At 47.7% G+C, this 13,795-nt stretch overlaps 1 protein-coding gene across 11 annotated transcripts in view; it reads left to right on the top strand.

The window, feature by feature from the left end:
- Positions 1–232: 232 nt before the first annotated feature.
- The window catches only part of gwl (serine/threonine-protein kinase greatwall), a 517,662-nt gene continuing 504,099 nt past the window's right edge, over positions 233–13,795 (top strand). For all 11 annotated transcript variants that reach the window (XR_012884867.1, XR_012884871.1, XM_037429392.2 and 8 more), the window contains exon 1: positions 233–1,127. Coding sequence is in view for 9 of the 11 variants with exons in the window: in XM_037429392.2 (XP_037285289.2) it covers positions 1,113–1,127 (15 nt within the window). In the remaining 2 variants the exon portion in view is untranslated. The remainder of the gene's footprint in view (positions 1,128–13,795) is intronic.

Genomic DNA, 13,795 nt, shown 5'->3' with positions numbered 1-13,795 from the left:
TGGCGGCTCTCATGCACCCACTCGTCCGGCAGCGCCACTTGCGGCCACCGCGCGCAGTCATCACGTGCGGGGCCACCCTCTCTCGTACGGAATGCGCGCGCTCCGCACACTAGCCAGTATATTCTAGGCACTATAGTATGGGTTGTGCACGCAACGTCGCGCGCTCCCAAGCCCGCAAGGCCCCAAGAAAATGCGTACCCAGCACTAAAACTCCCTTATATCAAGATCATTTCCTTGGCAATTTCCTGCTTAAGAGTTCGACAAATTTCTATTGCGGGCTTCTTAATCATGCACATGTCAGTCTCCCTTTCCTTCACCTTCTTCTTAACTGATATTTCCTTTTGGTTAGGACCCCCGCTGTTTTCTAATTATTTACCCGTGAACTTTCTGATCCGCTTCCTCTATTTTGTACGACATTCTTCACGTATAAGTACCTAAAAACCTTCCCAGCCCAACGCTCCTCCCCCATTTCTCTCAATCGTTCTCAAATTTTATCTTGCTGTTAGCTTCCCTGCTCTCAAATGATGTACAACCCATGTCACCTTGTACTCCCTGATTTGGTGTATTCCCGTGAGCTCCTAAAGTAAGCCTACCTATTCCACGTTGCTGAATTTCTAATCTTGCTTGAGCTTCTGACCTTATGCACAAGACCGCTGCGACGTAACAGCGCCACCATCGAAGATCCCTAGATCAAAAAAGCCTTAGAAAACCTCTTCTTAGGCTAGATTCTTCACAATAAGTAGGCGCTTGCCTTTCTTCTAGATCGTTGATATTTTGCGGCTCAATTTTTTTGTGTTATATGTGTTTGTGAGTCAGCTAAGTTCACACTTTCGCAGGCTCGAAATCGAGTTTCGTCTAGAATGGCAAGCGCCGACATTCATATTGCGTTGTATCGGCATCGTCATTAGTTTTTCCGTCCGGATTGAATGAATGTTTTCTAATGGTAGTATATAGGTGTTCTGTTGTTTCGTAGAGCATTCCTTGAAACTTCGTAATTTACAAAGCCGGTGATTGTGGACATGTCGCCTGGCGAGACTCGTCGTGAGAATCCCCAAACGGGAACCCCCTGCTGGGGCTTCATGTAAGGCCAGGGAGGACAACAATTTGCACCCATGTCGGCCGTCAAGGTGAGTGCCGCTTCTTTGCACTCATGGCCTCCCATCTCGAGGTGTTTTTGTGACGCCGGGTTTCTTTTGTTCAGGGACAGCAGCGATCGCTCTTTAGGAAGTGGCTACATGGCACAAAGAGCTGCTGGTGTAACTCCATCGAAACAGAATGTCGCTTTTACTTCTGTCGTGTAGCATTGACAGCTTGCTGTGCATAGGCGAACTGAAAAGAAAAGAACGCTGCCGGGTCATTTCAAACGTAAGATAAACAGCGCTAAATGAAACAAAAAAGTCATGGCTATGAAAAGAAAACGCTCAGGGCAAGCGCTGTATTTCACATGCAATTTTTTATGTGCATGATACCACATTATAAATACTTGCGTGAACACTTAACAAAAAAGAACCGGGAAACCATTTAGTGACAGGAAACGGCAAGGTTCTGTTTGGCACATAAAGTTAATATAGAAAGTCTGTATAATAACTCTACGGTTTGGCGTCTCTAACGCCTCCTCTAGAAAAATGCCCGCGACCTGAGCCGAAAACCTGGTTCCCGGCCCTCTTCTGTTCTTTCCTCCTCCTCTGCCCAAACGATGGGTGGATGGATTAATATGGCTGTACACTTTAGGATGGATGGATTGATGTGGCTGTACTTTTTAGACCGGGCGGTGGCTAACTCCACCTAGCCGTAATACTTAGTGAACCAACAACTAGATTTACGTTTTTTCCCCCTTTAAATAGTGAAGTTGAGGACTGGTACTTTGCAGGGAAGGGTTTAATTTTCACTCGTGCCTTGACTTTGGCTACCAATCAGATAACATCCTTCTAGTTAGTTCTACCCGCTTAAGGTCTATTTTGCCCTCCCTGTCCCTAAACCCCAGTGCTTTGAAAAACTCCGCGCCATCATCCTGAAATATTGCGTGAAGCACATTACAGAACGTTATCAAGTGTTCGGCAGTTTTCTCCTCCTCTCCACATGCACTGCATACCGTGTCTACCCCTTCGTATTTGGCCCGATATGCCTTGGTTCGCAGTACTCCCGTCCTGGCCTCTAACAGTAGAGAACTACCCCGAGTATTATCACAGATCCTTTCCTTGGCAATTTCCTGCTTAAAAGTTTGGTAGATTTCTAGTGCGGACTTCTTAATCATGTCACTTATTCACATATCGGTCTCCGTTTTCTTCACCTTCTTCCTAACTGATAGTTCTTCATGCTTTGGCCCCCTCTCTTTTCTAAGTATTTACTCATCAATTTTCTGGTTCGCTTCCTCCATTTTGTATCGACATTCTTCATGTAAAGTAGCTGGAAACCTTCCTAGCCCAACGCTCCTCCCCCATTTCTCTCAATCGCTTCTCAAATTTTATCTTGCTGCTAGCTTCCCTGCCCTCAAATGATGTCCATCTCATGTCACCTTGTACTCCCTGATTTGGTGTACTCCTGTGAGCTCCTAAAGCAAGCCTACCTATTCCACGTTGCTTAATTTCCAATCTTGCTTGAACATCTGATCTCTTGCACAAGACTGCATTGTCGAACGTCAGACCAGGAACCGTGACCCCTTTCCATATTCCTCTCACAACATCATATCTATTGTAATTCCACAGTGCCCAATTTTTCATCACTGCTGCATTCCTGTTACATTTAGTCGTCACATATATTTCGTGTTCACCTAAGTACTCGGTCCCATTGCTTATCCATACGCCCAGATATTTGTATTTATCTGTTATCTCTAGCATGACCTCCTGTATTCTAGGCTCACTACCTCCATTATCATTAAAAATCATGATTGCTGATTTTTCCTTACTGAATCTGGAATCTAACCTATCTCCTTCATGACCGCAGATGTCCATCAATCTGCAAATTTTCCTTGTCGGTTCTTAGCGCTATATCATCTGCGTACATCAGTTTTGGTAGTGCCCGTTCATTGAGTTTTCCTTGTTTGATGAAAGAAAGGTTGAAGCCAATCCATTTCCCTCTAATTTGGCCTGTAATCCTTGTAGGTACATAATGAATAACAATGGTGACAGAGGACACCCCTGCCTAAGCCCCCGTTTCTCCTCTGTGGGCTTGGGTACCTGTTTTTCCCACTTGATAACAACCTTGTTACTTTTATAGACATCCTTTAAAAGATTAGTGACTCCATCTCCCAGATCTAGTGTGTCCAGTATTCCCCACAAGTCCTCTTGAACCACGCTATCGTACGCTCTCTTGATATCCAAAAATGCTAGCCACAGGGGCCTGTGTTCTTTTTCTGCTTTTTCGATGCACTGCGTCAGTGAGAACAGATTGTCTTCCAACCTCCTGTGTTTCCGAAACCCATTCTGCAGTTCCCCCAGCACCTCTCATCCTCGATTCATGCCTACAAGTCTTTCCTTTACAATCTGCATCACCAGCCTGTAGACCACTGAAGTAACTGTTATAGAACGGTAGTTGTTTATGTCATCTTTGTCCCCCTCTCCTTTATAAATCATGCTCATCCTGCTAAGTTTCTATACATCAGGGACTTCACCATCGATTATAGTTCTGCTCACTGCCTCTCTCAAAGCCTGCTTAGACTTCGGACCTAATGTCTTTATCAGCATAACTTGAATGCGATCTGGGCCTATTGATGTACTACTAGGAACCCTCTTCTCAGCCCTTTCCCACTCTCGTGAAAATGGAGCCATTGCACCACTTAATCCATCCTTGTCTGTTGTGGTGCATCCTTGTCTGTTGTGGCGGCTTTTTTGTTGAAATTTTTCTGTCACCCTTGTTTTTATATATTCAATAACTTTGTCCCCTTCTAGCCTAGCACTTTGAGCTGTAGTTATAAACCTCTGCTCTCGCTTGTCTCATTTCTTTGGGAGTTTAGATGGTTCCCAAATTTCGCAGCTGCCTTTCTATCCTGTTTGTGTTTTTCTGCAAGCCACTGAGCCCCCTTCTAATTCTAAACAGTGTCGGTGTCGAGCGCTTGCTACAGCGGTTGCCTTAAACCTTGCAGCCTCTGAGATAAAAGCAATGTTTACTGCTGTCTCCAAGGCAAGGCGACAGACACTATAGGTGGATAGCAAAATGGTGCGTTGTCTGCTATGGTACTTGTGGTTCGAGGCCTATCTCTTCGCTGCTCTAAGGTGCCTGCTGCGCAGTGTAATCGGGGAGGAAATATGCGCAATTCTGTGACGCTTTTGCTGCTGCTTGTTCGATGATTGTGTTCAATTCTGTTTTGTTAATGAATTGATAGTATTTTGCACATTTCAGGGAACGAAGCGGGAGGTGAACATGGGCAAAAACGAGGAATGTGGAGATATGGGTTATGAGCACAGCTGCGGTTATGCTTTGAAACATGCAGTAACATATTGCAGAATCACCTCAATTTAGTATTTTCGAGCGCATACACTTACCGTGACCACATCAGTATCACTCACAGATATGCTCAAATGCTGTCATATGTCAACATATGTACGATGTCTACATACATGCGCGTACTTTGCACGATCAAGTATGCCGATACAAAATACTTCTATTGTAATTCTGAAACGCTAAATGTCTGTCAAATTGATTAAAGCAGGTGAGTGCGTAAAAAGCCCACAGAACAATACCGCCACTCACATAATAGTATTGTGTGACAAACAACGATCAAAGTCTCTTTTGAAGCAATGAGTAGCATGATATGGCGTCTCTGTTATGTCAGACTTGCAAGCACGTAGTGCGGATAAGTCATGTTATACCCTGACACATAGCCTTGAAGGCTGTCTTGCAAAACTGTACGCTGAGTGTGAATAATTTTGCATGCATTGAAAAACATTGTTTGAGCATGTGAGGGATGACACCTCATTTAGAGAGATAAATAGAGGCGTAAAAAAAAAAAGCCAGAAAACTACAAGCACGTTTCGTTTATGGCGTTCGAAACACATTACTATGGCCATTCGCTATATTGAGCCCTGAATGGTATCTTTGCCAGCAAAAAGTAAATGAAATATCTTAGGGGACGTGAGCAACATGAAAACAAGTGAATGGATATTTCGTGATCCCGTGATCATCAGGAATCTTTGTATGTGACAAAACATGCGCAACATAACCTTCGCTGCAAAACAAGCTTGTGTCCGGAGGTGCAAGCCACTTCAATAAAAAATGACTGCTCGCACAATTATGATTATCTCATAAAGATTGCATTTGTTATTAAATCATGCTGCATAGTACTCCAAAGTATTACGCAGCAATTTATAAGAAAATGGCACCACGAGTGCAAGGTGGAACATGCTAAAAACGCTGGCACTGGCAAAAATGTCCGCACGGCATCATGACGCCTCGAACCGGAAATAGGTGCAGGCGGGCACCATAGGCCACAATCTATTGCGTGAGCCACGATTTTGCTATCCACCTATTGTGCCCCAGTGATGGCGTCACTTCCGAATCCAACGGAAGTAGTAGTGTCTGCTGCGAGCGCTCCTCGCGGAGAAAGTACTGAACCACGAGGAACCTCCCGTCCCCATGGGAAAGCCTGTGATGTCGTAGGCATCTTTCTAGGGGTGGCGTTAACTTTGCATATCTCAGTTGGCAGACTTTGGGGTGGTTGTGGCCAGACTGCCGCCAGATTTGGCAGAGAAATTGGCCCCCTAGTGATATCTTCGCGGGGGTTTGTTGTCGTCCGCGATGCATTTCGCGAGTGCATGAGAGATGTTGGCTGTTTTATTTAACGGAATGAATGTAAAACACGTGTTGCAGAAGTCGGGACGCGTTCGCTTGCTTTGTGCACTGCTGTGCAATTAAGAAATCGTGTCTCAGAGTTAGGGAATCAACGACGCGTCGTGCACCATGCATTTTGCGAGTGCGTTGAATTTGCTTGCAAGTGCGTGTGTGACATTGGCCGTTTTAATGAACGGAATGAACCGCACGTTACAGAAGTCGGGCTGCGTTCTCTTGCTGTGTGCGCAGCTGTGCAATTAATCGTTTCGAGGGGCAGTTGGACATTGGGCAGCCGGAACAGCACAGGGGTGGCTGCCGACATCTGAATACTTGGGAATCGGCTAGGACCTCGGCTTAATCCAGGTGATTTATGATGTGGTGAGTCGTCACCTGCAATCGCCCCGGCAAAAAAGCGAGCAGAGCAACAATTCAGGTGCAGTGGTTGCAGGAAACAGCTAGCTGTCCCAGTTCCATGGGACACACGGTAGGCAGGGCCAAGGCTCCTTTTTTGCCTGTCGAGACGTACTTTGTCATCACATGCCCCAAGATGAAAGACCCTTTTCTTCGTCCCATTTTGTCCCATTTCAGGTACGCGCTTAATTTGCTCCAACTGCAGCGATAAAGCAGCCTTTCAGGCATATATAGCTGTAGCATATTCGACGTACCCCAATTAGCCAGCCTTGGCATGTTTGTTCTTCATATTGCCACCTTCTTCTAGTAGTGGGCCGTAGCCCAAGGCGAAGGCTCGCACCACTAAAAAAAAGAAGTGCGTGCGTGTCCTCGCTATGGCGAGCAAGCCAAGAGCCAGTGTTTATAGTGGACGCCACATGCTGTGGATTGCAAAATGGTGAAGAGATTGCAGAAAGTAATTTCGAACACGTGCTGACTCAAGGTATTTGTGTGGCTAGGAGTATCATACAGCTCTGTGATGGCCGATCACAACTGCTGGTTACAAATTTCAGTAACAAACACCGACACCTTTTCTGTGGAACTTCGTTAGCATTTGCAGATGAATTAGCAACCGTTCCCACCTGCTTCACATCGGACGCAGTGGAGGCCACCGATACGTCTCTAAACAGTATCGATATTATTTCTGACCACTCACCATAAAACCAAAGAGCACTGCGAAAACTATTGCTTGAATTCAAGTCGTGCTTCACCACTTCCTCCAAGGTGCGCCAGACTTCGATCACTAGGCACAGAATCATCACTTACAACGATGCCCGCACAGTACACCAGCAGTCTTACCGCGTGCCACTGAAGGAACCAGAAGCCATTCGTACCCAAGTTCGAGAAGTGCTTGACAACAGCATCATCGAGCCTTCCAACAACGTGTGGTCCTCTCCGGTCATCCTAGTTAAAAAGAAAGATGGACCGCTATGCTTTTGCGTCGATTACCAGAAGCTGAGCAGCGTTACCAGAAGGACATGTACTTGCTGCCACGCATCGACGACTCGTGAACAGCTTACGCCGCGTTCATTAATTTTCCTCTTTGGATTAAAAAGTGGGTACTGGCAGATTGACTTTGACGAGTGAGAAAACAGCCTTTGTGACCCTTAACGGCCTGTATGAATTTCGAGTCCTTTCTTTTCGTTTGTGTTCAGCGTCTGCAACTTTCCAGCGAATGATGGACACTGTGCTTACTGGTCTGAAGTGGCAGAATTGTCTCGTATACCTTGATGATGTAGTAGTTTTTTCTGAAACATTCCGGCAACATCTTCACTGCCTCGGGAGTGTGCTAGAGGCTATTCAATCAGCAGATCTCACACTCAAACCGGAGAAGTGTCACTTTAGTTAGGAAGAGCTCAAGTTCCTTGGCCAAGTAATGAACGTGATCCCGACAAACTTGCCTCTGTAGCCGTGTTTTCGCCTCCTACAGACAAAAAGGCTGTTCGGCACTTTCTGGGCTTGTGCACCTACTATTGACGATTTATTAGAAGGTTTTTGAAGATAACGGAATCCTTGACCTGCCTTACACGAGACGACACACCGTTTGTATAGGCTATCGAGGAACAGGCTGCTTTTGCCGAACTACGACAGCGGATGCAGTCAGCCCCCGCTCTTGCGCATTTTGACATGATGTTGACACAGAGGTGCACACTGATGCCTGTAACATCGGCCTCGGCACAGTTCTCGTCCATCATCAACACGGCAAAGAACGAGTCAGTCTATGCCAGCCGCTCACTGTCCCGTATCGAGGTGAATTACATGACCACAAAGAAAAAGTGCCTCGCAGTAGTATTGGGGATCACCAAGTTTCGCCCGTACCTCTATGGTCGTCCATTAAAAGTGGTAACGGACCACCGTGCCCTTTGCTGGTTGGTGAACATACGTGTGTAGCACTGCGGAAGACATGCAAAAGAAGATGAGAGCCGTGTGGCTTGTGACGCGCGAGCCACGTGGAATTCAAAAGGCTCTTGCTCTTGGCCCCAATGGACGTGTCAGCTGTAACCGCTAAGTTTTTCTTTTCGCTCGCGTCCCAATAAAGAGCTGCGACCACGGCATGGCATCCTCCGCCACCGTCTTGTCTCGTTCCTCTACAAATAGTGACCTTGTACGCAAGAACCAGTGACCAGCGGTGCACCGCTGCTACCCAGTTCCATGGCCATGTACCAGCCAGCCGACAGTTGGAGGCCGCATTTCGACCCCCCACTGCCACCGTTCCGTGCTGCTTCCATTGAAAGATGGTTTGTGGAGTTCGAGGCGGCCCTGAAGCTCAACAGTATCTGGCTCCAGGAATTTATGTTTGAGGTCTTCGAGTATGTATACCCACCTGACCTGAAGCGACACCGCAGCACCTTTCAAGACGCGTCCCGCATCACAGCCAGTCCAGACCACTCCCCTGCCGGCAACAACTGGCCACACAGGTGATGGAGACCGCCCTTCCGCGCCAATTGACCCGTCATTTGGGAGGCTCCCAACCCTGCAGCCCAGGGCTTTTGCATCCGGCGTGCTGGTTTTGCCACTTCTCTCAATTATAGATTCGACACTGGCCGCTACCCTGTCACCATCGAATTCACTGCAGAAACCTGCTCCGCTGCGCTCTCTGCCCTAGCAGTTCAACGACCTCAGCCAAGCCAGCTCATTGGCCTGGAGAGTGCATGCCTGTGCTAACACCTGTGGAAGCCCGCGACACCACTAAGCAGAGCCCGCCACAGGACTCTAGCCACACAGTGCATGACTCAACCTCACGGCGTCTCTCGAGCGCTTGCCATACTACGCCGGGCCAACATAACGAGGAAGTCCGAGTTCCTAGAATCAACGACCAGCCCACACGGAAGAATGGTACTCCAGAGTCCACGCCGGCCATCTATGCGTGTTCCCACTCAGCGATGAGAAGTGGCAGCTATGACACTGCAGACTCGACGGTGGCTGTAATTCCACATTCCGTGAAATCTCCAGTGGACCACATCTCGCATGCTGCTCAGCCACCGATTCTGAAGACATCACCATTCATTCAACATGACCATCCACCACATGTATACGGGTTGGAATTCCTAGGTTCGGGATCTTCCACCAGCCGTCAAGACTCCGAGAACGATTCCCCTGACAAGCAACTTCACCGCCGACCTTCCGGCGAAGTCAAGATGCTCGGCACGACAGAATAGTGTCCTTCCTCTCCCCCCCCTAACTTCTCAACCTACAGACTTGCTGCATGACTACTCAGAGAACAGCACTTTACAGTTCGACACTGATGATTGGCACCCTTCGCATGACGTAGACGCAGCGCCTGGACTGTCTTGAACGGGCCATAACGCTGGTCCCAACGAATGCCTTCCCGAGTCGCCTATCAGTCAGCTTCTGTTCACGGTCGGACCTGGACACCTGCTTTCAGCAGTGGCAGTTAAAGGAAGCAGTAGTACCGGCTTCTCCGGGCCAGTGTTGGGAGACTTCCGAGGACCTCTTCATTATTGTAGTCTGTGACGTCAAAGTTCACGACACTTTCTGTCGACATGCTATGTGCTTGAGTAGAACACACAGTCATGAACTCTCGTCCAGAGTCGGGCAGCCCTGGATATGTGAACGAAGGCACCATGGGGCATCGTCCTCAGCGCTGTGGCCAACGTCTTCTGCTTACAAGGTTCTGTTCCTATCCCGAGCCTGTTTTGGGGCACCCGGGGCTCCTCGTCCACAACGAGACTTTCAGCCTCGACCCCCGGAGCATTTCAATTACCAGTTCAGCTGACCACAGACTTTCTCTGGACCTCTCACCGGACATTATACGGACTGTCGTACATGTATATAGCATTTGTTTCTTTAGTTTCTTTTTAAACATGTATTTTTCTTTTCATTCGCGCAACGCCCTAGGAGCGGGCCTTATGTAGCGCTGCGGAAGACGCGCAAAAGAAGATGAGAGCCGTGTGGCTCATGATGCGCGAGCCACGTGGAATTCAGAATGCTCTGGCTCTTGGCCCTGCTGGACGCGTCAGCCGCAACCGCTTGGTTTTTCTCTTTGCCCGCGTCCCAATAAAGAGCTGCGACCATGGTATAGCCTCCTCCGTCACCGTCTTGTCTCGTTCCTCTATATGGGATCCCTCAGGACGACTGGCCCTGTGAAGCTTGCGTCTACAGGAATTTGATATGACCATCGTCCATAAGTCTCGACGGAAGCATGAAGACGCTGATTCACTGTCGCATGCACCCATGCATTTAGTCAGATAGAAAAGAACGATGATGGTTTTCTAGCCACTTTTAGCTCATCAGACTTGAGCAGACGGCAGCAAGAGGATGAAAAAATTTGACCGCTCATCGACTATTTAGAGGGTCGTAGCGTTGTTATACCTCGCCATCTATTTCACGTCGTGACGTGTCTCTGCCTCCGAGATAATGTCCTGTACAGGGAAAACGCCCATTCTTTGAGCCGCGCTTACCTCTTCGTCGTTCCGAAGGATATGCGGGATGAAGTGCTCTCCACGTGTCACGACGAGCCCACATCTGGTCATCTAGGTTAGTCACGAACGAGAGTGAGCGAGAGGTATTACTGGCTCGGACTTTCGGCAAGCGTGAAGCAGTACGTTAAAAGCGTCGTGGTGAATGTTGGGGGGCAGCGTCAAAAGTTACCACCCAGCAAGCCGGCTGGATTACTTAAACCAATTGATCCACCCTACAAGCCATTTGACTAAGTCGGCGTGGGCATTCTTGGCCCATTTTCCTTATCGACAGATGGCAACAAATGGGTCATTATTGCAGCTGACTATCTGACATGCTATGCTATCTGACATGAGCCACGGCTCCTGAGATAGTGCCATTCTTTATTGGCCACATTGTTCTGTGCCACGGTGCTCTATTTACAGTGATAACTGACAGAGGGACAGCGTTCACTGCACAGCTTATGGATGCAGTTTTTTAACTAAGTAACACTAGGCGTCGAACGATGACTGCTTACCATCCGCAGAGCAACGGGCTCATTGAGCGACTAAATAAGACAGTCACAAACATATTCTCCATGTATATCGACGAACAACACAAAACATGGGATCGCATTTTGCCTTATGTGACGTTCGCTTATAACACCACCGTTCAAGAAACAACATAATTTTTATCGTTTCCTCTTCCCTACAGCTGCGGAGTTTAGATGATACTGGACGCTATGGTTGTTTGTGAAGGCGCCGATCAATTAACAACTGACGCCAAAGAAGTTGCAGAGCGTGCTGAGGAAACTTGCCAGTTCGCCTGGCTACGCATTGGTGAGCAGCAACAGGTCGATGCATGACCTTACAACAAGCGTCACAAAGATGTATTTTGTGGCCCGGGAGACCAAGTTCGGGTTTGGACCCATGTTCGTCGCCGTGGCCTCTCTGAAAAGTTGTTAAGCGGATACTTCAGTTTGTATAAATTGCTGCGCCACATGAGTGACGTAAACTACGAAGTGGTTCAGTACACTGCGTCGTCAACATGAGTACTACGAAGGCAACCGAGCTCTGACATAGTTCTTGTGATGCGCATGAAGCCGTATTTTGCGCGCTCCTAAAAGAACTCTTTTCCTGTGTTTGCTTTATTTGGGTTACTGCTGTTGCCTCATCATTGGATAACTGCTTGCGTGTAACATTTGACTATTAGTGTCCTTTTTCATTGTTTAAGCTGCTTTGTTTTGTTTGCAATAACTTTGCAGCATCGGCACACTCCTTTTTTTTTGTGGAGGAGGAATATTGCCACCTAGTGGGTTGTATGCAAAGGTGAAGGCTCACACTACTAAAGAAAAATGTGCGTGTGTGTCCCTTTCCTGGTGAGCAAGCCCTACCGACTCGCTTGGTAAGAGCCCTGTTGCTCAGACCTCAATAAACGTTCTTTCAACCCCTGGAGCGACGTGACAATATGTACACGAGTCCCAACGATATGTTTTGTTCCAACACAGCTAGGGGAACGTAGCGTCCCCGTCATGGCGTGTGGTCAACATGGCAGGATCAGCTGTGCAAAAAAAAAAAAAAGAGGGGGAAGCGCATTGGTTGCTGTGACTTCATTCAGTTTCTCTTTCGTTCCTAATACTGAGATGCGATCTCTCTATTCCACAGCTGCACACGCAGCAAGAGAACAGGCCCCGACTTCTGCAACGCGCGGATCATTCTGTTAATTAAAACAGCCAACGTTGCACACATACTTGTGAACAAGCTCATTGCTCACGCACTCGAGTAATGCTGGCGGATGACGCGTCGTTAATCCCCTAACTCTGAGACATACTGTCTTAATCGCAGAGCAGCGCACGCAGCAACAGAATGCGTCCCGACTTCTACAACGTGCGTTTTATGTCCATACCGGTAATTAAAATGGCCAGCGTAACTCACACACTCCTGAAATGCTGCACGAACGACGGCTAACCCTCACGAAGAAATCACAACTACAGGGGCAAATTTCTCTGCCAAATCTGGTGGCGGTCTGGCAACAACCACCCCGAAGCCTGGCTACTAAGATACGCGACGCTAAACAGAATCTTGCCCAGGAAGCCACAATAAAAAAAAAAAGAAAAACACTAATCATAACAGTGGCCCGCTGCGCAAGCCCCCACATTCTAAAAAGCAGAGGTATCTGTCAGACAGTGGCTGAACCGATGTCTGGTTTGCACTATTTTCTCGCACGATCTGTGCATTCTTGCTAGTCATGCGCGCTTGCTCATTCTTGAGCTTACCCACAGCTGTGGTGCTTTGAAACTACAGAGTGTACCTACATGTGCACGCCAGGAAGCCATCTTTGCCATTACGAACATTATTGGCATGCTCACGTAAGCGGTTGTTTAGGTATCTGGCCTATGCCTAAACAAGCGCTTACACCCCACCAGACAAGGGGATCTGGTACACCACGTCTTGCACAAGGTCAACAAGCTGCATTTGATGATGCATTGTTTTCCACGTCTCTTTACGAGACAGGTCCTATTTGCGTACCAGAACAATTTGTTGGGAGCACTGAAAAGAACATTCATGTTAATAGTGACACAATGTGACTTCAAATTATGCGTGCTAGTTGATACGCCCTTTGGATGGTTCGCGGTGCATGCACCTGCAGGACCCAGTGGCGCGCGACCCGTGCTAGACACAAAAAAAAGAACGCTGAGAAAACAAGAGGTAGTGAGCTCTCAAGACTGCTAGGAGGTTTCGTTCTAGCCGTTTTATTATTCTCAGGCACAAGTTTGCCCTACCTACGTTGGTTACTTGAAAGTGTTCTTTGAACTGTGCATTATAAATTTGGTGGAAGTGCTGGGTGTGATGCCAAGCCCATCTTGAGGGTCGGAATACAATCCAGAACCACAGCGACTTGGATCCAACGAGCTGATGCCTGTTAATAAGCGCTGCAGTCGACCCCTACATTGTGAGGGTCCTGAATTTTCACTTTTGTCGACTTCCTTTTGAACCTCAGCAGCTGTGAATGGGTACGCAATTGACATCACTACAGTGTCAACTGGAGGTCACTCCAGCTGACATTGTAGTGAACCAGTCAATGTTACCAAAGCCTTTCCACGTTGACAGCTACAAGGACGCAGAGGACTGACTTGAACACTTAAAATGTGCCGCAAAGGCTAACGCATATCGGGCAGATC

This window comes from Rhipicephalus microplus, chromosome 1, assembly GCF_043290135.1.
Source record: "Rhipicephalus microplus isolate Deutch F79 chromosome 1, USDA_Rmic, whole genome shotgun sequence".
NCBI classification, from domain to species: domain Eukaryota; kingdom Metazoa; phylum Arthropoda; class Arachnida; order Ixodida; family Ixodidae; genus Rhipicephalus; species Rhipicephalus microplus.
Note: the sequence above shows the minus strand (reverse complement) of the source record. Positions and strands in the feature narration are given on the sequence as shown.